Source organism: Athalia rosae, chromosome 4 (genome assembly GCF_917208135.1).
Source record: "Athalia rosae chromosome 4, iyAthRosa1.1, whole genome shotgun sequence".
Lineage (NCBI taxonomy): Eukaryota > Metazoa > Arthropoda > Insecta > Hymenoptera > Athaliidae > Athalia > Athalia rosae.
In genome coordinates, this window is record NC_064029.1 from 1,196,317 (window position 1) to 1,217,862 (window position 21,546).

General features: G+C 36.7%; 3 protein-coding genes across 5 annotated transcripts in view; 1 reads left to right on the forward strand and 2 right to left on the reverse strand.

The window, feature by feature from the left end:
* Window positions 1-30: 30 nt before the first annotated feature.
* Window positions 31-6,409, reverse strand: LOC105687589 (RNA-binding protein spenito). The gene is made up of 2 exons (XM_012403368.3): window positions 5,854-6,409; window positions 31-5,243 (listed from the first exon to the last, which is right to left on the reverse strand). Exons 1-2 carry the CDS (start codon window positions 5,976-5,978, stop codon window positions 3,056-3,058), a joined length of 2,313 nt encoding a protein of 770 aa, XP_012258791.1. The 5' UTR covers window positions 5,979-6,409; the 3' UTR covers window positions 31-3,055.
* An 860-nt stretch (window positions 6,410-7,269) lies between these two features.
* LOC105687526 (lysozyme-like) lies at window positions 7,270-8,399 on the forward strand. The gene is made up of 4 exons (XM_012403245.3): window positions 7,270-7,708; window positions 7,803-7,894; window positions 7,987-8,050; window positions 8,115-8,399. The coding sequence occupies exons 1-4, from the start codon at window positions 7,573-7,575 to the stop codon at window positions 8,255-8,257; spliced, it is 435 nt and encodes a 144-aa protein (XP_012258668.2). The 5' UTR covers window positions 7,270-7,572; the 3' UTR covers window positions 8,258-8,399.
* LOC105687524 (dystroglycan 1-like) overlaps window positions 8,388-21,546 on the reverse strand; it is a 60,558-nt gene continuing 47,399 nt past the window's right edge. For 2 of the 3 annotated variants that reach the window (XM_048654604.1, XM_012403239.3), the window contains exons 3-16: window positions 17,710-18,054; window positions 17,366-17,575; window positions 16,745-16,873; window positions 16,533-16,658; window positions 15,681-16,049; window positions 15,473-15,595; window positions 14,676-15,083; window positions 14,005-14,408; window positions 13,727-13,922; window positions 13,478-13,645; window positions 13,142-13,381; window positions 12,860-13,049; window positions 12,092-12,763; window positions 8,388-12,013 (exon numbers count right to left, since the gene is read on the reverse strand). In XM_048654604.1, coding sequence (XP_048510561.1) covers window positions 11,790-12,013; window positions 12,092-12,763; window positions 12,860-13,049; window positions 13,142-13,381; window positions 13,478-13,645; window positions 13,727-13,922; window positions 14,005-14,408; window positions 14,676-15,083; window positions 15,473-15,595; window positions 15,681-16,049; window positions 16,533-16,658; window positions 16,745-16,873; window positions 17,366-17,575; window positions 17,710-18,003 — 3,753 coding nt within the window. In that variant the 5' untranslated portion in view covers window positions 18,004-18,054 and the 3' untranslated portion in view covers window positions 8,388-11,789. The remainder of the gene's footprint in view (window positions 12,014-12,091; window positions 12,764-12,859; window positions 13,050-13,141; window positions 13,382-13,477; window positions 13,646-13,726; window positions 13,923-14,004; window positions 14,409-14,675; window positions 15,084-15,472; window positions 15,596-15,680; window positions 16,050-16,532; window positions 16,659-16,744; window positions 16,874-17,365; window positions 17,576-17,709; window positions 18,055-21,546) is intronic. The other variant, XM_048654605.1, reaches the window with a different exon arrangement.

Consider the following 21,546-nt stretch of genomic DNA (forward strand, 5'->3'; position numbering starts at 1 on the left):
ATACAAGGAACAAGTAATAATGCATTTGGATTATATAAATATTTGTTTATTCATGATTAAAAATACATCGGTGTCATCAGCAGCAGTCACGTATAATCCTCTGCTTTTCCGCAATTTGCGATGGGAGTAGGACCAAAGTTTCTCTTTGGTTCTTGCAGCAATAGATCAGAGTTTCTGAAACAAAAAGAATTCCTCCCGACGAAACTTACCATTGATTGTAACTTGGTTGAACCAATACGTATCCAAAGCTGGATACTAAGCACAGACCATAGGAATGGATGATCTGCAAAAACACCTCACAAATTCGCTATTGAACCAAAGAACCACCGAACAACTCACTTTCACTAATGCGGTAGAGGCAGCAATAGCGGCATGCAAATTTTAATTAGACTTCATCTTTTCAACTTCAAAATAAATTTCACTGAACTTTTCTTTGAACAATAACTGCGCAGATATGACGATGAACTATACAAGTAGTGTCAATCTTTGGTTTCTCTCTCCTTTGTTCATTACTGCTGATATACATGTTATAGGGATAAAAGCGTACTTCCTGAACAGTGGGCTTATCATTTCACTGTATATGCATAAATGACTGAAAGGGAACTTGGGAAAGTGTATTTCTTTTTTTAGTAGAACTTGGCACCTAGGATTCTTGCAATCCAAACCTTGAAGTTAGTACAATCTTCAGAAAGCCAGTCTATGTTAAACTTTCTTCTTTGAAATGAAAACTTCTTTAAATTATTATCGATAAATATCACAGACCACATAATCACTAACACAGTTATCTCTGGATTGTCGCAATTTCGCTTAAAACCAATCTTTTGCAATGATTAATTGTAACATGAAATAAACTGGCACATGAGTAGCCACTGAAGAACACTAGAATAATCATTTTCTACTAAAACTGATATTTTTTTCCATTTTTCTCATCCTTTCTTTCTCAATGCATTAGGAATAATATCAATGTATTGGAAACAGTATCGAATTACGAACCACAGCACCAACTTCACGACCACTTAACTTAAATTGAAAAAATACCAAAGAAAAATTGCAGAAGAAATTGAAAAAAAATTGTTTCTCTCTAGACACTAGCATGCGTTATTTTAGTACCGAATTATTGTCAAATTTTTTTTGGAACTGCATTTTAAAATTTAATATTCTAAAATGGATTCGAAAATTTTCATTTTTAGTCAGTTGAATGAATAATCACAGAGACAACTCAGCTACTAGTTAAGTTTTCAATCACTAACGAACCAAACTCATTTTCCAATTCCAACTCGACAGATAGGCATTTTGTGCTATACAGCTAAGAAATTAAACACAATCAACAGTTTTGTCTGCAATCGGCTCTATTTGTTTTCCTTTTTTCTTTTCTTATTTCATTTTGTTGCAACACCAGGTACACTTTACCACCGCACCTTATTTCGCCTCCGAGTGTGCCTTGGCTTTTCGTCATCTCCCGGGTTCTCGAAGCATCGACCTACCCTGGAGATTACTCTCATACCTTTAATAATTCACCCTCGGAGGCGAGAACACAAGCACTGTTTTACATCACTGTACACAATTCAAGATTTTTTTTTTAATACCACCAAGAACACAGTCCTTTAGTACAGCTCCACTAGATTTCTTAATAAGTTACAAAACATTTACCGAAATTAATCAAAGAATTTTTAGTTTTATGTGATCGATTTTTTCTGTTCCTTTCATCACGGAGCAACACTCGAACACTGTCCATGTTAACGAAATTAAATATCATTCACAGATAATTTATAGCACAAGCACTTAAATATTACGCATCTAATTATATTAATACAAAATATTAACTGAAAATTGAAATTCTATTACCTGATGTAACTCTAATCTGAATTTTTGATCTTATACAACAATCTATAGATTTGAGACCAGTTCTTTCGCACTTCACAATTAGTTAAAATAATCATAAAAGCAATAAATGAGTTGTGACAATGTATAGCAAAGTAAATCTAACCATTTTTTTGGTTTGCCAAAGTTTGCAGACATATTACTTGAAAATTTTTGTCTTAAACATACTTTCTATTTATATCTACGAGTAAATATTTATTTCATCTTTGAATATATTTATGTATGAGGATATATATATATATATATACATGTGTGTCAATGTATATATATATTCCGTATGCATAGGTAGAGAATCTTAATACATCAACGTACTTCAAAATACGTACCATCTCAAATGTGAAAGAACCGTGTACATGATAGTGCCTGTTTGACGTTAAAATTATTTGTATGCCTGTGTCAACTATATATACTAAATCCAATAGCTTTTTCATAATTACAATAAGCAGTTATCATTCATCATTTACCATTACACCACAAGTCATAATGGTGAAACTTTTAGGAGCCAGATTCGAACTTAGTAAAGAGAACGTTACCAAAATCATATTACATGATAAAATTAATTCTCTCACTTATGGATCCATGTTGAGGAAGAACTATATAAGATTCTGTTTACCATTTTGTTAGCAGCACACTCATATGGTGGAGCTAAATCTATAATTTGTTAATGGCAAATTATCTTCATTTTTAGTACATGTACTCAGTAAAATCACCAGAATTTTCAAGTATTCTGACACCGGCAGTCATCTACATTAGAATCAACATAATATGACCTGGTAATTCGTTACTACGTTCTTGTACAACGTTCCGCACACATTGTGTCATCAAATTATGTATCTTGGCTGATTCTGAAAATTGTTTTGTCTGAATTTGGACTTGCAGATCACAAAACTGTACAATTTGCACTTTGATAGTCAGTACTCATAGAAGAAAACGATTGTATAACAATGATGTACTAAAAACAAAAATAGATAATATCAAAGAAAATGCAGTATAGTCGCTCATGCTGATATGATTAATGCACTGTAAATTATTTATGAACTGTACACAAATTATAAGACAATATTTCTACCATATTCAATTAGCAATTCGAAAAATCAGCCAAATTTTTTAACTTATAAATATAATATCGTAATATTCAGCACGTTTACCTTGAATAAACCTTAAGAAGCATAACTTAGGCACTGCCGCCCTTCACCACAACGATAACTAAGTGATCCTCTTTTAAACCCTCATCACTGAGGCTTGGACAAGTTCTTTTCAAGAGTTCTGTAGAGAAAGCGCATGGAGGAAAGGCATACAAGACTCCTGTTCCTTCCGTATCCTTATTTAATAGAGATATAACTCCTGCAGCTTCTTTCTGCTTCAGGTACGACACTAAGTTCCGCAACGGCCGAGTCTGGACATTTGCATCATCGTTTGTGATGGCGGCGCTAGATCCTGCAAGCCCTAAAAATATCGCGTGAGAACTGGAAGTCTGGATACGTTTAGAGACATCATCTAACTTAGGCTGATCTAAACGCAAACGTTGCGTTATTCTGAGCATATGTTTCCCATCCTCATCCTTCATTAGCGCATCTATAATTTCAGTATCCCCATCCGTAAGATGAAACTTAGCTGGAAACAAAGAATTTTTTAGTATCAATGCTCCCTGCCAGACAGCTATAGACTTTCTCGCAACTTCTGGAAGCGTTCTAGAGGTTGACAACATTCCCGTTCTAGCAGTTTCAGAATCAGAATCAGAATCAACCGGTCTTCGCCTGGGAGAACGAGATCTGGATCGATCTACACCTGGTTCGCGAGACAGAGATCGCTTTAGACCTCTTGGTGATTCATAATCTATTTCAGGAGGAGGTCGTCGACTCGGCCATTCGGGTTCTTCCTTCACATAGCCTTCGATATATGTAGCTCCGCGATATCCCCCTCTTCCCGCACCTCTTCTATCATGCCATGGGGCACTTCCGCGACCTCTGAATCCCCGTGGAGCATAAGTGAATTCAGCTTCCGGTGTATAGGGATCATAAGGAGATTCGTACTCCATGGGTCTGGGTCGGAATTCTGCTGCGTCTTCTGGATAAGGTCTTGGTTTAAATCCAAACCCTGGAGTAACATCAGCAAAATCGACTCTTAGTCTTCGGTCTGGACCACCAAGTGGGAATCCTCGCATTTCTTTAACAGCAGCCTGAGCAGCATCGATAGAGTCATACAGAATATATGCATTACTGTCACCTTTGATGTAATCAATTTTTTTTATTGCTCCAAAGCGATCGAATTCTCGTTCTAACTGTGGAATCGAAGTCCACGGACCAAGCCCGCCAACCCAAATCCGAGTAGTTGGAGTTGCTTTGCCATATCCAATTTTGCATTGAAATTTCCCAATGTACTGACCAGATAATTCGACCTTGCATCTATGTGCCATGTCCAAGGTTTGAAATCTTACGAACGCATAAGCGTTTCCTGTTCCTGGTGGTGGCCTTTTGATATCAATGTCGTCCACAATTCCATACTTGCTAAATATCCGTCTCAGTTCTTCTTCAGATATATTGATCTCCAAATTACCAGCAAATAACGTTCTAGTAGCCAATGGATCATCTTCGGGTGAAACATGATGCAGATAGTTTGGAAACTTGTCCTTTTTGTTCTCAATTCTCTCAAAACTGTGAGCAGGATGACGAATCATCATGTGCCTGGGAGGTCCATAATGATGTGGTGGACCAGGATGAACATGCGGGGGTCCATGATGTAGAGGTGGTCGAACAAATTCATGATGAGGAGGAGGAATCGTCTCTCTTCTAAGCTCTCTGTGAGGTGGAACTCCAACCGGTGGTCCATAAACTCGTTCATATCTCTCAACTGGTCTATGTCTTTCAGTGGGTCCTGGTGATCTGGCATAATATCGTTCGTAGTCAGGTGGGGTAATAGATCTCGGTCTTCTATAAGATTCCGGTCGTTCGTAAACAGGTTCTACCATAGCAACTTTATCATATAAAATGATTCGGGGCTTAGCATGTTTCGCATCTCTTGCATCCTCAGAGCTTCTGAAGCAAACGTAGGCGACTCTTTCGTCAAGTTCGTGCGAGATTCTTATCGAGAAGTCACCAAACTTTTTGTACTCCCGGTAGAGAGTATCTTTAATCACTTCTTCACTTGCCTTCGGATGTATCGAACTCACACAAAGAACCTTGTAACTATATGGGCGTTCTGGTGGAATTTCTCGAGGTGCCCGCAAATACTCATCCCTGTGAGAACTTGACTCAACGTATCTAGCATGAGATGAGGCTCTCGGAGGGCTCGGACTCCGAGCACCTCTACTACGCCGTCTAATCCTCTCCGGAGTAATCCGTTCGTCGCTCGAGTCGTCATACCTTCAAGTATGGAATCCATGAATTAGATGAGATCAAAGTACATCATGCAAACTATGAACCTATTTTATATTTCTAACATTAGAGTTATAAAAATAATTCACTTTCGTTTGAATTTTCATTTTTGAGAATGTCTACTAACAATGAGTTGTCTCACAAAAATACCTAGTTTCACAAGCAAATCAATTAACTGTAGGGTAACTGGCACTCACAACTGTGTAAATATCAATGTTAGTCAAATCACATAGATAGAAAGTTCACCAACGATGAGGTATTTATTTACAAGCCAATGTTATAAGATCAGCATAGTATTGCTAGGTACCACAGAGTTTTAGCTCGATTAAAATAACAGAAAGAATGTTCCGAATGCACAGTTCAGAAGATAGGGTTAAGAACACTTTATGAATCACAAGAATACAGGAGAGCTGAAATTAATATGGAAAAATGAACAATGGCTTATTACGAGAGACGAAAGTGTCGGCACTGTTGGCGTAGCTCATAAATAAATGAATACGACAGAAATTCCATTTCATCAGTCTGCTAGAGATAACAGCAAGAGAATACTGACCCAGAGCTAGAAATGAGTGTGAAAATGAATAAACATTCGGCGTACCTTCCCATGGAGGATCTCGACCGCTTGACACGGGGCGGTGGTGTATCCCGGCTCGAACTCCGTTTCATATTATTTCGGATTTTCACCGTTATTTTGTGTCGATCGTCACGCGGAATCCCAATCATCAACGCTGACGAAACCGGTAAATCACTGACAAACAACTAATAAAATGGTTAATTCTTAACCAAACGCACTCTGATGATCAGTTGATCTGATCGACAAGCGTACAAGAACAGCAAAATGGCGGTCTCCGGAGTCCGGTGAATGGTGATCGTCGTTGAGTCCTCGGTCGAGCCTCCCTTGTCCCTTGCGCGTCATTCCCCCACCCTTCCGCAGACCGACAATTTTTGACAAACTGTGCTACTTTCTCCCTGTTGCTTATTGAAATATCGCTAGCCGCAGGTGAAGTTGTAAATCCTCAACGATATTATGTAACAAAAATGAATACTTATTTGTTGCATTGTTCATACAAACTGCTGATTTTGTAACCTAATTTAATCGGCAAAAAATATCATGTGATTGCGATCTATTTTCGAACGCGCAGTCGTTCGACGGTCGTATTCCGCGCTCGTTTCCTGGCGTAGGTATATCTATTTTATTGCTAAACTTGCCCGGTAGAAGTCGTTAAATCTCTTCTACTTCTAAATCAAAACCGATTTAAATCGTTAACGAATATTGATACTTCTACAGAGATCCTACCCCCAACAACCTTTGATACTCTACAGAATCGAGTGTGGAAAATCTTCAGTTATGTCTTCGTTCAAGGATCGTTCAAGGATTGCATGAAATATTCATACCAGGATTATCATCATGATGAATGGGTGCCCGTGAATCAGAGTCTGGCACGTCTTCAGTAGATTGCAATTCAAACAATATGGTAATTTTATTTTGTTTCCATTTTCTGCTCATAGTTTTAATCATGTTTTTATCATTATTAACATTATCGTGCTTGTCAATGCGATAATAAGATATATGATCGTGTTGACTACGTTGAACCCTAGCGACGAAAAAAACGTATGCACAGGATTACATTCAGATGGGGATTTACAGCGAAATGACCTCATATGCATTTGAGGGAAGTCCCGACAAAATGATACCCGTACTTGAAATGCATAATTTTAAGACGTCTACATTTAAACATAATGCTGATGCTTCTCTATTCGTTTGCCGGCTAACATGAGAGGAAATATTGTATTCCTTCTGATGAACTTGATGTATGCACAAAAACCATACAATACAATTCGTGTTGAATTGAACTCCGTTCGAAAATTTGAACAATAAGCAAAGGTCAATTAACGAGCAATTTGAATTCCTAGAAATAAATATGCACACAAATAGCCCACACGCAACAAGTATATATAAGTATGTTTCATGCAAACTGCCGCATACGACAAACGTCGTTTTACGCGTATCATTTTTATCGAACAAAATCTAACGTCCTCGTAATATTATTTAACTTTTTATTATGATTATTTTTTGATCATTATTTCTCATTCCCTCGTCGTATAATAAATGGAACGCATTTGAGATGTCGGCTCACTCAGTTTGAAGATGCTGCTTGACCAATAGGTCATCATCCAAGTTTGGTGGTACTACATATCAATATTCACTCATAATTTGCGGCAGCTCACGAATAATAATATTGACAACTGATTTCACGACTTTGGATTTTTATTTGTACTTCATTTCTCGTGATTTATTTTAAATCCATCGTGAGATATGAGGCTGCGGCTGTATATTTTTTTGGCGTCATTTGCCATCCTTGCTTCGGTTTGCACAGGAAAAAAATTCTCGCGATGTGAACTGGCATTAGAACTCGTCAGACAAGGATTAAGTGAAGAAAAAATTAATGATTGCAAGTATTCAATTTATATTTGTTATTTGATTTGTATCTATGAAAGTCTAGCATATGTTGCACCTATACATGAACCTGATATGTTATCTTATAGGGGTATGCTTGGTGGAAAATGAAAGTGCAAGAAACACATCAATCATTGGTGGTCCTAACAAAAATGGTAGCTTTGACTATGGCTTATTTCAAGTGAGAATTTAAATGATTTCCGGATTTCTTTTGCACTGCTAGATTTGCGATCAAATAAAAACATCGTATTATTCGTCATTATCGAATTATAGGTCAATGGGAAATTCTGGTGTTCATTAGGGATAGAAGGAGGTGATTGCCACGTGAAATGCGAAGGTAAAACTTCATCGTCTTATCGATGAATTTGTTGGTCGGAATTAAATATATTCACTTTTCGCAGACATGATTGATGACAACATCACAGACGACGTGGTTTGTGCTCGAAAAATTTTTAAACGACATGGATTCTATGCTTGGAATGGATGGGTCAAAAGATGTGAGAATAAAGAAATTCCCGATGTGCATTATTGCTTTACAGCATGAATTTCGTCGCTTTATAATGGTAGCTAAATAATCAAACTTGAATATTCCTATGATCAGATATAGGTATGTGTAGTAGCATTGATTAATGTGTTTGAAAATGTAATAATTTAGGCAAATAAAAACAAATGTATTTACCCTAAAATGACTTTATTAACTCTTAACTTTACACGTGTTGAATATATACTTTTCAGATCTATCTGTATATATGTATATTATTTCGATATTTCATCATACATTACTGACAACATATGATATGGCCACGAATTAACTTATAGATTGTCTACTTAAAATTTCAGCAATATAATTCGTTTAGTATCAATAGGTGAAAATAAAAAATTTTAATTAGACACCCTATAATTGATAGAAGAAACAGAAAATAGGTACGTCTTATATACTTGTTCAAGTATACAGATTTTAATATAGGTGTGTATAGTATGCTTGAGACGTGTCATAAAAGCGTTTACGAGAATTTGAATTGATTATTTTTTATGATATTAATAATTCCAGGCAATGATATTATCTAATATAGGTATGTATATACGCTATCTTTTATTTATAATATATATTTTTTTGTCTCCGCACATTTAACATGCGAATTGAAATACATTTTTTAATGAGAATCATTCGCGTAGCTTTGATATGACACAAATTATTTCTCATACAAATTACAATAATTAATACCGAGACATTTGTTCTATTGGCCAAAATCTACTATTGTCATTTATCCTGTCGAGACAATCAGTTTCATTAGTAGGTTTATATTGTATAAAATTAGGCTACTATCCATAGAAGAAAGTCATTCACAAGAGTGTTAAGTCACTTCATAATGATAAAGTAAAATGTCGATAGACTTTACTCTTATTTATTGTTACCATCTTGTGAACCTTTTGTCCCGTTACAAGATATGGGTTTAGGATTAAATGATATTTTTGTTCATTAGACCAAATATCTTTAGATCTGATGATCCCCAGATCAAGTATAGAAATACCACAATCACAATTATTATTTATTTTTTTTTTTTCTCTTTACTTTTGTTAATTTTTTACAAATACAAATTATCTTCTTCCATGATTTAATGACGGCGATAGAAACACTTGACCTCTAAATATTTTTGGACTTTTTGAAAGTTTTGTATATATCATACACGTCTATGATACATAATTTTTGTTACAATGTAATTATGATGTAGCGTTTGACAGATATGCATAAAAAGATGATATGAAAGAAGCATGATATGAGTAACACTTGTTTATCGCCGAATCCTAGTTACATCAAACGAAATTTTTCAACTTGAAATATCGACAAAGGCATAAATTTAGCTTACTAAATGTAGAAGTGAAACTAAATTCGGCTGCTAAAACTTAATGTCAATATTCCACATACAAAACCTGGAGAGAAGTATCAAATTTAATAGAATCGATAATTATATTTTTCCACAAAGCAATTACACTTACTAAGTACCTCAGAATCGCCATTTCTGATACGTAAACTCCACGATTCATGCAAGGAACTTATAGGAATAACATTTAAAATCATTATTAGAGAATTGTTCGATGTACGATTTCCAAGGAAGTATTTTTTTCAAATTGACGGCGATAAACAAGGCGTGATGAACAGTGCTGAGTTAGTATACATACAGATTTCCTTAAGTTCTAAGTTATGAATAAATGAATTAATACATTATTGTTTTTTAATAATCATATCCTCCATTCTTACATATCAAACATTCATTCATCGGTCTACATACGTTCCACCGGCATTCGCGCATGTTTTACAAGTGATACCAAATTCACAAAAATTTGTCACCCCAATATTCACGAAGCAAATCCTTGAACTTTGAGACACGGTCAAGTAGTGTTTCCTTTCATGTTTCTTTTCAAAAATATTGCTTTCAAAAACTGCAGTTGCATGTCCATATTCACAGCACAGCCTGTACTTGTTGATTAAATCACTTTTATTATTGTTTAATAACACAGTAGTAAAAAGTTAAAAAATTGTTACAAGATTAAAAAATTTATTCAATAAGTACAGTACCACACTTTATGTACGGTTATTGTTTTATTATTTTATTAACCTTTTTATATTAGATATTTTTTGGCTTGGTTACTATATAAAATCTAAATTAAATAGTTGGTTTTATTTATTTATTTTTATTATTTTTTTTTTGTTGCTTTTTATTCTTCTATCTTAATAAAGATGTTGTGTTTACATCAGGGTCCAGTGATTCAACTCTGATTTAAACTCGGCAATGTCACTAATCTTACTATCAATATTTTTTATAGCGATATAAAAATGATACAAAAATGAGTGTTGGTAAAAACGAAGACGTAGTATAGGTGCATATGTATTACGAACACCCCTGACAAAAAATGTGCGCTAAGTAGAAACAAACAATAGCAAACAACATATGTATCAAGAAATCGCTCAATAATTCTTTAGCAAGAAAATTTGTTAACATCGGTCTACTGTATTTGAATTTAATCGCTTCGAGTACTTCAGACGAAAATAAAAGAATATTATCGAACGTTAAAAGTCAAATGTACAAAAGATCTTGAGATAACTGCAATTGTAAATAAGTCGCTGCCCTTACAAAATTTTTGCTTCATTCTATTGACGTCGTTCAAATTAGGAAAATTCATGTGGAACAATCGTCATGTTTAATTGTACCGTTCAACATTTGAATGTTGAATGGTTTATTAAATTATTCTTGATTATCTGAAAATACCTTTATACATTATCATTGTTGTTTTTTTTTTATGGCCAGTTGTGCCGATGGAAGCATTTTCTGTCACTCTGAAGCGGCATTGAGTAAACAACACTTTGAGTCACATTTGAGAAACTCCCTGCTTTCTGATAAAAAGATCAGATTTTTTTGTCTTCAAATAAGAACAATAAGTCAATGAAATTTCACAATTTCCTTCTGGCAGTGTTTGACCTAGTATTAGAGATTTTTAAATCTTATGTTACTTAGAGACTGCCTATCGCATAGCAAATATTTTGTTTCAGGTTCAGATATGCAGTTATGTCGTGTCTTATATCGGGATTACATAATATTGCTTCTAAAAATGGCACTGAATATTGAATGTGACTTGGTATTTGAGTATTGATCGCATAAATCTTCAATGGCATAATCATACGTTACGAAAAGATTTACCTGTTTCTGGTTTTATTAAAAATCGCTGTAATTCGAACTGAATAACTCACACAAGATTTATTCTAGAAGAGTTCGTTACAAAAGGCAACGCGTGAATTGTGTTGAATATCCACTACAGAAATTTAATAATTAATCAAAAATTTATAATATCTAATAACGAACATAACTGTAGTTCAAGAATTCGCATATAATAGCGCGTGAAACCAAAGCTTTGAATTTATTTTATCGATTGCCGTAAATGTTATGGGCTTCGTGGTTGTCTGGTTGTTTTTCAAAATTATTCTGATTGTAATTTTGTGTTTCATTTTGAACATGCGTTGGGGAGTCTCCGAGCATTGCTAGCATATACTTACGCGTTGGCGAGTGTACCGTGTTTTGTTAGGGAGGTACATAAGGTGGAGGTTTTCTGTACGTAGGAGTTGGTTTTGGTCTATTTTGACGATTGTTGTCGCGATTTGTGGCAAAAGGTGGCGGCGGTTGGTACGGTTCTTCAGAATTTTCGCTCTGCAGCATAGGTACGTCGGCTCCGTCTTCAGTCTTTTGATATTCTGGAGGTGGTAGCGGTGGCTTCTCTTCTTTTAAAATGACTGGTGATTTATTGCCTGGAATATAGAATTCGTTCACTGTTCTGTTGCTTAATTTAGGGTGTTGAAGACAACTTTTTTAATCATTTTATTTACCTGGATCTGGCTTCTCATCCAGTTCATCTTGAAATATAACCGGAATTCCTTTATTTCTAAAGCTTTGCCTTTCGTCGTCTTGTTCACTGACGCTCATCTTGCCACTACGTTTCCGTCTGTATAAAATGCAGGCAATAATACCAGCTAGAATAAGCATTGCAGCGATTATGATCGCCGGAACTATGAAGGTGATGATCAGATCATCATGAGATTTTCCAACTGATGTTGTATCTTCCAAGGGTGGAACTATACTTGGTGAATATATGCTTGTCAGTTCGCCAAGACAAAGTCCAGTTGGGGTCAGAGTTATCTGTTTAACTGGGAACTCAGATCCCATGACTTCTTCAACACGATCAGTCAACATTTTCTCATCCTTGACAAATACCTCGCGTAACTGTGTTATATCTTTGTGCGGACAATAGGAAGTTACCAATGAATTATTGTGCCACGTGACAACGGTATTTTCAGTGATGCTATCCAATGAAATAGCACTCGTGTTCTTGTCATTGAATAGTTCCTTTATTTTCTCAATAAATTTGCGCTTCTGACTAGCAGAATGAGCTAATGATTTATAGGGTACTTCCAGAGTCATGGAAAATTCAACATTGCGCTGGGACGGCAATGTATTTGAAGGATGTACCACTACAATTATGCCGTCAGTTATGCTTGCACCTGAAAAGAAGTCAAGAGATGATGCAAAATTCTTCTCACAGCGCGGTTTTTCGAAAACAGAACTTTATTTTTAGTGGTCAATATTTAAAGGCGTACCTGCTTTATCTTCAACAATCAGTTGGTACTGTTTACGTCCAATATCCTTTTGCTCGGGTACACCATAGAATTGTTGATTATTACTATCGAATTGGAGCCACTCACTTGGTGGGATTGGTTTTCTCCCGTTGGTCATTAGTGACAATTTCATTTTATTAGCGGCACCGTCTTCTTTATCCCAAAACGCATCCTGTTATCATAGGTATAGAACAACTGGTTAGTACACTGAGAATATGAATTTTAGAATATTCCATATTTCATGAATTTCTTGCATGATCTCACCTCTGGAACAGTATACACAAGCAGTTGACCAACGGTTGCGTTGATGCAGTCTACTTGGTTTCTTGGGACTGGTGGGGAGTTAGTCTTGGGTTCCTCAGTCACAACGCTTGGTGGTTCAGAAATATTTATTTCTTCACACTGTTTGATTCCTCGATAAAGGACTCGTTTAACTTTTATTTCTGGTGAAAGTATTTCTTGCAGGGCAATGCTAGGATCCCCACGTTCATTAGCTATTAAGACCTGTTGAACGGAAATTTTTTTTTCAGAAATTCATATTCAGTTGTGTGAAGTTCAATCTTGAAGACTTCCATCAGAATAATGTTTGTTTTAACATACATGGAATAATTTATCAATGTCTTCTTTCGGACAGGCATCACCTCTAGGAACAGTATCATTAGACCACGTGAAAATCGCTTGATCTCTATCACCATCAATATCGACGTCGCGTACCGTTATCCGATTTGTATCTGAGTCCCCATAAAGTTCAGCAAGCTTTTGAATGACCTAGAAAATATAAAATCTCAGAATATTGAAATTTACAGAGCTACGAAATCTTTTGCAACTCTTATTTTAGTTTGTAATTACCTTAAGTTCCCAGTCAACGTCAGTGGGGAATTCGCTCCGTTTCATTATTTTCAAATAAATGCTGAATTCATGATTAAAGGCTCGAGTCTGCCTATGGTGTTGAACATAAACATCTAAACGCGCGGATGCATTTAATCCTTCACTATCTTCTGCCACGAGATCATAGTCCCACTTAGAAACAACCTTTTCAAGTGGGCTATTCAATTATGAAAATCAATCAGTAACAAGAAAAGTAATTCGGAGCAAAGGGTGTAAAAATGAAAGATCCAAAAACTTACAGTCCATAGACTTCTTGTGTCTTTTTGTCCAACTGAAGCCAGTAGCTGGGTTTGATCTTGTTCTGTTGCCAGCTCAAGCTCAAGCTGAGTTGCCTGGTATTTCCATCCTCCATATCAATGAATGTGTCGTTAGGGATAGTGTAATGTAGAGGTTTTCCAGCAGTTGCTTGTAATTTCTTCAATGTCCTGTCCACTCTTGGAGGGAAATTACGTTGTTCAAAATCGATCTTCTCTGTGATTTCTGGCGTTGGTGATGTTATTACCGGTAGTGTAGTTAATTGCTCGGTAGTCGTCATCGGAGGTGGTACAGTAGTAGTAGTTGTAGTAGTGGTAGTGGTAGTAGTAGTTGACACGGTTGTTGATGGTTGCATTGTTGTTGTAGACACCTCACGTTGTTCAGTTGTCTGAATGCAATGATTATACAGATAAAAATTGGACTATCAATAAGTAGTATCATCTGTTTAATCCAAATAATTGTCAAGTTTTTATGACGAATGCCTAAAGATTGATATTATGAATGACAAGAACAATGTACTTGAAATTAGGATGTCGAGCGAAGCAATAGATGTTTGCTAATAGAAATGCAAGGTTTTACCTCATTACTTAAGCTATAGATTTATGGATATTATCGAAACGACAATGATGATAAGCATGAAGCAAGTAAGCAATACCTCTGGTGCAGCAGTTGATCGATTATCGACGATCGTCGTCTCAAGTAGTGATTTTATTGCTGGAGCGCCGGTCAACATTACATTAGTTGCGCTAGTCTGTTCAGTGGATGTATTAGGTAGAGCACTCGTAGTTTCTCGAGATGTCGAAGATAGAGTGACTGCTAGTGAATTATCAATTTTATCCTTTGGAGGCTCCATTGTTTCATCATTTTTCGAAGATTCAGTTGCTGGTACCATTGTGATGGTGTTGGGAGTCGTGGTCATTGATGATAATGTTGTTACTACAGTTGTCGGTGCCACTGTGATGGTGTTTGGAGTCGTGGTCATTGATAATGTTGTTATTACTGTCGTTGGTGCCTGAGTTGTTGTAGTCGTTGACACATTGATGATTGTGGGAGGCAGGGTTGTCTGTGAAATTGTTAGTAGTTGCGTTGTATGCCGTGAAAATTTTGTTAGTAAATGTATAGTAGGGTAATGTTATTGAACAACCTCAGAGGCTACTATTGTGACAAAGCTAGTCGAGTAAAAGAATCCATACTGTCTCAGTGATTCACCAAGCAAGCATCATTAGCGTGAAATAATTCATTGACAATGTTTCAGAGAATTGAGAAACAGATCAGCAGAGACGGTATAAATATGAAAATTTCTTAGCGATTGTACAGGTTTTAGGCAGACAGAGTTGCTTCAAGGTAGGAGATGGGCAATATGTTTTACGTTAATTTATTAAATTCCATTTTTGGATGAAATTTTAAAGCCATTGATTCAGCGCGTATATTTTCTTTAAGAATAAAACTTACCGGTGACGATGTTGTAGTCGTTGTTGCGTTTGTTGTAGGGATAATAACAGGTCCCATAGGCATAGGTGTAACGATTTTTCGCCTAATACTTGTGAGCAATTCCTCTTCTTCGATGTCTTCAATCTACATTGTCGAATAATAAATTGTAAGGCATAAATCCAATACACAATCTTGATTCGATAAAATTGCTATTCGGTCCCAAACTTACCGTTGGTTCGAGAATTTTCTCCCCATGATGATGCCTGTGTGGCCTTCCATCTTCCACAATTTTATTTTCTACCACGTTGGTTCTACCGACTGGTTGTTCAGTTACAGTTTCATCGTCATCATCACCGTCTCCAGTTTCGTCTTCATAATGATCGTACGCATCATCGTAATCGTAATTATCGTCCTCATTGTTATAATCACCAGAACCAGCTTCCCTGCGATTTCTCAATAAAGAACTGGAATCCGTTTTGACCCGCCACAATAATACCGGTAGTTGCAAAACTTCGGCCAAAGTTCCGTCTTTAGCTTGTTCTCGTAGCTGGTTTACTAGATCAGTTTGGTGATGCCATAAACGTCCATCGCAGCCCACCTATTGAACAATTTTTAAATAACATCCAAATTTAAGTACGTACATCTTAACTCATTTTTTAATGTATATTTGGATATGCGTTCTTGCTTCAGGTATATGGCTAGACCACTGATGAAATTGTGCGCATGAGATCAATGATTTTTATTGATAGTCCATCAGGCTGATGGCTGGGAATAAGTGATTGGTGATAAACTCGATTTTAATGGTTCTGCTTTCACATTTCGATGAGATTTATATAGTTAGTTTTTGTGATACTTTGCTGAGCTAATGATCAACCGTTTAACGAGTCTGTATAAAAGGGACATGACCATATTGGCAGATTATAAGGTCATCTGTACAGACGGTTTCTAAGCTTTTTTTTTATCATTTTTTGATTGATATAAATTAATGGAACTATTACTAGACTAGCTATAAAATAATATTATTTTCTCTTGAGTTAGAAGCATTTCAAGATTCGAAGAAAATTATTAAGTAATACCTTACCTGCCACTGAATGACCGTGGAATGTTTTTCTCTGCGATGTTTAACGTTTCCAGGACCTGATAAGATCACAGACGCGTCTGGAGCCAAAGTTTCTTTGCTTGCATAAGGGTGCATCGAAAAGGCACTCTGTAATTACAGTAGGATGAATGATATTGTATCCTTCGTCATCCATTGAATTCATTTCGGTCAGGATTTGCGTAGAATATAAATACCGTATGTAAGCCCAAAAATCCAGCTAAATTTTCGATCGCGTTGACTTTCACAGCCGGCTCCAAGCTTTCAAATTTCGCATCGACAACAATAGTTAGAAGCGTTTGATCCTCAGATTCATCGCAGTGGGTCTGAAAATTTAATGTCTTATTAAAACGGTTGTGTGATGAAATATAATTCAACGATAAAATGAGTTCTTTTTACATCAGTTAACTTTCGCAACAACTATGATAGCTTAAATGAACAGAGTCTATCTCGGTCAGATATCTATGATCCAGTTCAACACTGTAATATCAATTGGAATTAATCAGTGAGCATTGACTAAACTGATTTATTTATGGGATCGTAATGCGTCAGTGTCAACGATGTTGGCATAGGATCAGTGCTCGGTGAAATTTCTAACAAGGTTCTTTCAATGTAAAATTTTCATTCTCTCGATGAAGATGAGACTTACAACGCATTCGTCCGTTTCTAGGTCCATCTTTGCAGCATTGGGCAAAAAAATTAAATACAGGACCATAATCAATCGGTTTGAATTACATCTAAATTTAACTAATTGTAAGTATGATGACGAAGTAAAAAAATCATGTCAAATGAACTAGATATTAGAAAGGTCTACCCACCTTTCCATCTTTGTGCATTACTTCGTCTTTTTTCTCGGCGACGACATTTATTGTGAACACGTCTTTTGCTACGTCTCCATGTCGACCATACGCTTTAATGGTAACATGATGAAGTCCCGAGTCTTTTTTTGATGGGACTCCAACTAGCGTCGATGCAGCATCATCCCATTCAAGCCAATGGGCTAATGCCTGCCCGTTTATGCCACGGGCCTGATTAAATGAAAAAAAAAAGAATATATTTATGAAAATCATAAATAAATTCAGACGTTTCATTGTCGGGGAATAAGACTGACGGAGGATAAGAAAATCGGATAAATGGACGGTTTGAATCGGAGATTCTTTACCTCGAAGTGATCGACGCTGCCGCTGAATGCTTGCTTAAGAATTCTCATCTTAAACACGTGACCCTCAACGACAGACGTGTCGGGAATCCCCCATAGCCGTTCGACGTTATGTTTTTTGCTCTCCCTCGATCTCTCGTGTTTTCTGTCATGCTCTCGATGTTCCTCGTCGCCAAAAATGGCGGATCCGGATGCTGCGGGTTCTCCGACATCATCGAATACGAGATCATCTTCTTGTAGGGTAAGGGCCACAGCCAATGGCAGGAGTAAGGATAGCGCAAGGAGCACACGTTTCATCTTAGGGGTTCTCAGGCTCAAAGATTTTTATCATATCATGCTGCCAAGTCCCTGAAAAAGAAATAAAATAAATAAATAATCAAATAGATACACATTATAAGCAGCCGTCAAAGAAAGATCGCGATTGGAAAATAGGTGAAAGGGGAACGACAAGTCTGCAGGATTATAATACTGCAAATTGCTCGAGATTCTTCGGGCAAAGTGGGACGATCGTGGAATCGTAATAAGTGAACTCGGCGCGAGCTGGAAGAGATTCCAAAGCTTTTAGTAAAATTAGGTAACCAATTACAAAACGAAAACTCATCGCTAAGATCCGTGGAACTTTCGCAATATAATTCCTGCACTTTCCTTGTTATACATGCATGCATACAAGTGTAAGAATGTATGTATACATCGTCCGCAAAATTATATTAAAATATTTGAAATCACATTCCGAATGATCTCTCCGTAACAAGTTATTCCAATTAAAATAGATCGAAGAAAGAAGATAACTAATGAATATATTGTATCAACGGTGCGAGTTTAGATTCTCCGAATTCTTGGGCGTACAGGAATTTCCGTCTGAGAAACCCGCTTTTCTATTCTCAAAGATATTTCGAAGGACAATGAACATGAGATAGGACCTGATGTGTAGATACCGGCGTGCATGAATACGCGTACAAAACGTCTTGATGATCTTGAAGGTACATAAATGTATACACATATACGTATATTTACAGTATAGTATAACGTAACCTTTGCCAGCAAGCAAGTAAAACCGGCGGAAGGATCGTGGGCGCGTTCAAGATGCATTATTCATCGCATATAGCGAGCGTAGAGAATTTTCTTGCGAGCTGTAGGGAGTAACTACTCATATCCATCGCACGCATAGCTATATACTAACGTACAAATACTAATGTTCAAAACTTAACAACTTACATGGGCATATCGTATACCGATATAATACTGCATATAACATCGGAATGCAAAGCGAATTATGAGAAACGTCGTGACTTAGTGACTGTACTATTGTTCCAACATTCGTCTTGCGGGTTTTTATCCACCCCTAACTTTCATTTCCAATTCTACTGACTTGATAATTAGAAACGTATAGTTAACCAAAGCCTACGCGGCTACTATTGATCTCCACATTCCACCAGTACAGAAGAATGGGCTTTTTTCATACGGCAACGTTTTGACCTGCATTTTTTTTTTGATATAACTGAACAACAGAGAAAAAATATTCGGACACTCGTCAGAACGACTTTCCAATATTTTCGGTACGGCTAGAAATTTTGCATGGATTTTTCCTTCCTCGTAACCAAGCGTTAAGTGGGACTCGAAATTGATGATTTATTGAATCCAGAATATTTCCATCCTATAAATTCCTCGATAAATTCGATGGTAATACATCCGAATTGGAACGAAATTGTCAAGTTGTGTTTGAATAATTTCAACACATCAGCCGCAAACTGCACACAATGGCATTTTATTCGTGTCACGTAAACATTTTTCAACCGTTGTATAACAATTATTACTTCCCATAAGTTGTTACACATGTTTCACGTACAGTGTACTGAATTAAAGTTAATATAGTGTCATACGATGATGGATAGTCGTTGGTTTATGAGTCAAGGTACAAAGTTGGGATTGAGTTTTATTGTCTAACGTCAACTCATCGTGTACTCGTGACTGAACGGTCAATTTTTCGTATCAACTGGATATATCCGAGGGTATGTCTGTGAAAATTCGGACAACATGCCTCGGTACGTACGGATTTATTTAGCCGATTTTTTTCTTTCCATTTAAGCTACGGTGGTACAGCAGCTGAACGTCGTACGTACTCATAAGATGGCGGTCGTTGTCGACTGAGAAAAAAAGGAATGTATAAGCTAAAATAAAAAAATTTATTACACGTAAAACGCAGCTGCAGTCGCCAGTCGATGTTCTTATAACCCCTATTGACGCCAATAAACTCGTTACGTGTAGGGTTCGCGTGCAATGCACTTACTTAAGTATGGAAAGTCGCGCGAGACTTTGCCTCCAACCAACGCGCGGTGCAGATTAAGTCCATAAATCCGTCTGATCTTACTCCTCCTCTTTCTCCTTACCGATTTCCGACAATCAAAAAATCAGGGTAATATCATGCGACACTGACATAAGCGAATATCGCCGTCAATTCAACGACATGTAATACCCTGTTATGCGAATTTGAAATATAATTGGCACAGTTACCGAATTGTCACCGGAAAAAATTGTCAAGTCATTAAATATCCAGAACATAATACGTGGTCGTTAAGTCACTTTGAATATTATGCGAGTTCGCGTACGCGCAAGAATTTTTGCTAGTGAACAGAAATTTTTCAAACGTGTGCCAATGAATGAATTTCATCCGAGTGCATGACTTCTAGTTGTGTAAAAATAGGATATGCATTTATTGTAAATTTCATAGAGATATCCAACTCAGTTTGCATACAGCGGTCAGTCAACTTTCAGATTCCAGATTTCGAAAACGATCGTAATGCAACACGCGTCTGTGTATTCCAGGTCACGCGAATTCGTGCAATTCTAGTCGATGATTACAGACGACCTTGATAATCGTAATCGCATCCATTCCTGCAAAATTTATTCCTGATAACGCAACCCTTATTATGTAGACAATTCCATCGGAAAATGTGTCCAAATAAAATGCCGATAAAAAGCAAAAATTACGTCAGAGTCCCGATAAGGGCAGTCTATAATTAATTATTGGTGTGGGCGGAGGAAACAAATAGATTCCGGTCAATGATCATTCACAGGATCACTTTCTTAACCGGTGCCAGGGCAAAGGAACGTTTTTTTATCATTGCAAAAGAAAAAAAAAAAAAAAAAAAACGGGTACTGCAATTGCATTTGAAATCAGATGATATGATGTAGCGAGAAATAAATAATCGCATGCTTTACGTCCATTACAGACGAACGTCATCCGTTCATTAACACATCAATCTAATCTTTGTACTGCATCGTTATCCAAGATTGAATAGCGTAACATTACCGATATTATAGACTCGATGACAGAACCGACACGAGTTTTATCGGATTTTTATCTAAATTCGGTATGAGATTATATCAGCGAACGAACTTGCGTCGTATGAATATGTACCATGTTCCATGCACGAGTACCATGTAATACGTCAAGTCGACCATATCCGTTGTAAAGTGCGTCGCGATATTTTAATCAAACTTTTAAGGCTCGTCGAAATCAATCGATTATACACATAGCGATGGGTACACCCACTCATAGTATCACAACTGCAGCAGATCAATTTTCCCTGCACGTACCGACACCGCGAACAAAAGCTATCGGACGCTCATCCTCGATGTGAATGCGTATAAGCAGCTTTTATACATATACCGGTAATGACCAATTAGTGGCGTGTATCCAATGCCACCAAATGATCGATTTTCGCTTGTAACGGAATCGACCGCTCAACAAATTTCGAGTTATCCTACCCCGAATCTTTTGATAGATTCAGATATTTTTTTGGCAAGCTAATTAATTTAGGAGTAGAAAACCTGACGAGG

Bases quoted from the DNA above. Each gene is read 5' to 3' on its own strand.
- LOC105687589 (XM_012403368.3), bottom strand. From the start codon at position 5,978: ATGATTGGGATTCCGCGTGACGATCGACACAAAATAACGGTGAAAATC. The intron at 5,244-5,853 runs GTACGCCGAATG...CCATACTTGAAG, and splicing joins TCGAGATCCTCCATGGGAAG to GTATGACGACTCGAGCGACG.
- LOC105687526 (XM_012403245.3), top strand. From the start codon at position 7,573: ATGAGGCTGCGGCTGTATATTTTTTTGGCGTCATTTGCCATCCTTGCT. The intron at 7,895-7,986 runs GTGAGAATTTAA...ATCGAATTATAG, and splicing joins TTGACTATGGCTTATTTCAA to GTCAATGGGAAATTCTGGTG. The intron at 8,051-8,114 runs GTAAAACTTCAT...CACTTTTCGCAG, and splicing joins TTGCCACGTGAAATGCGAAG to ACATGATTGATGACAACATC.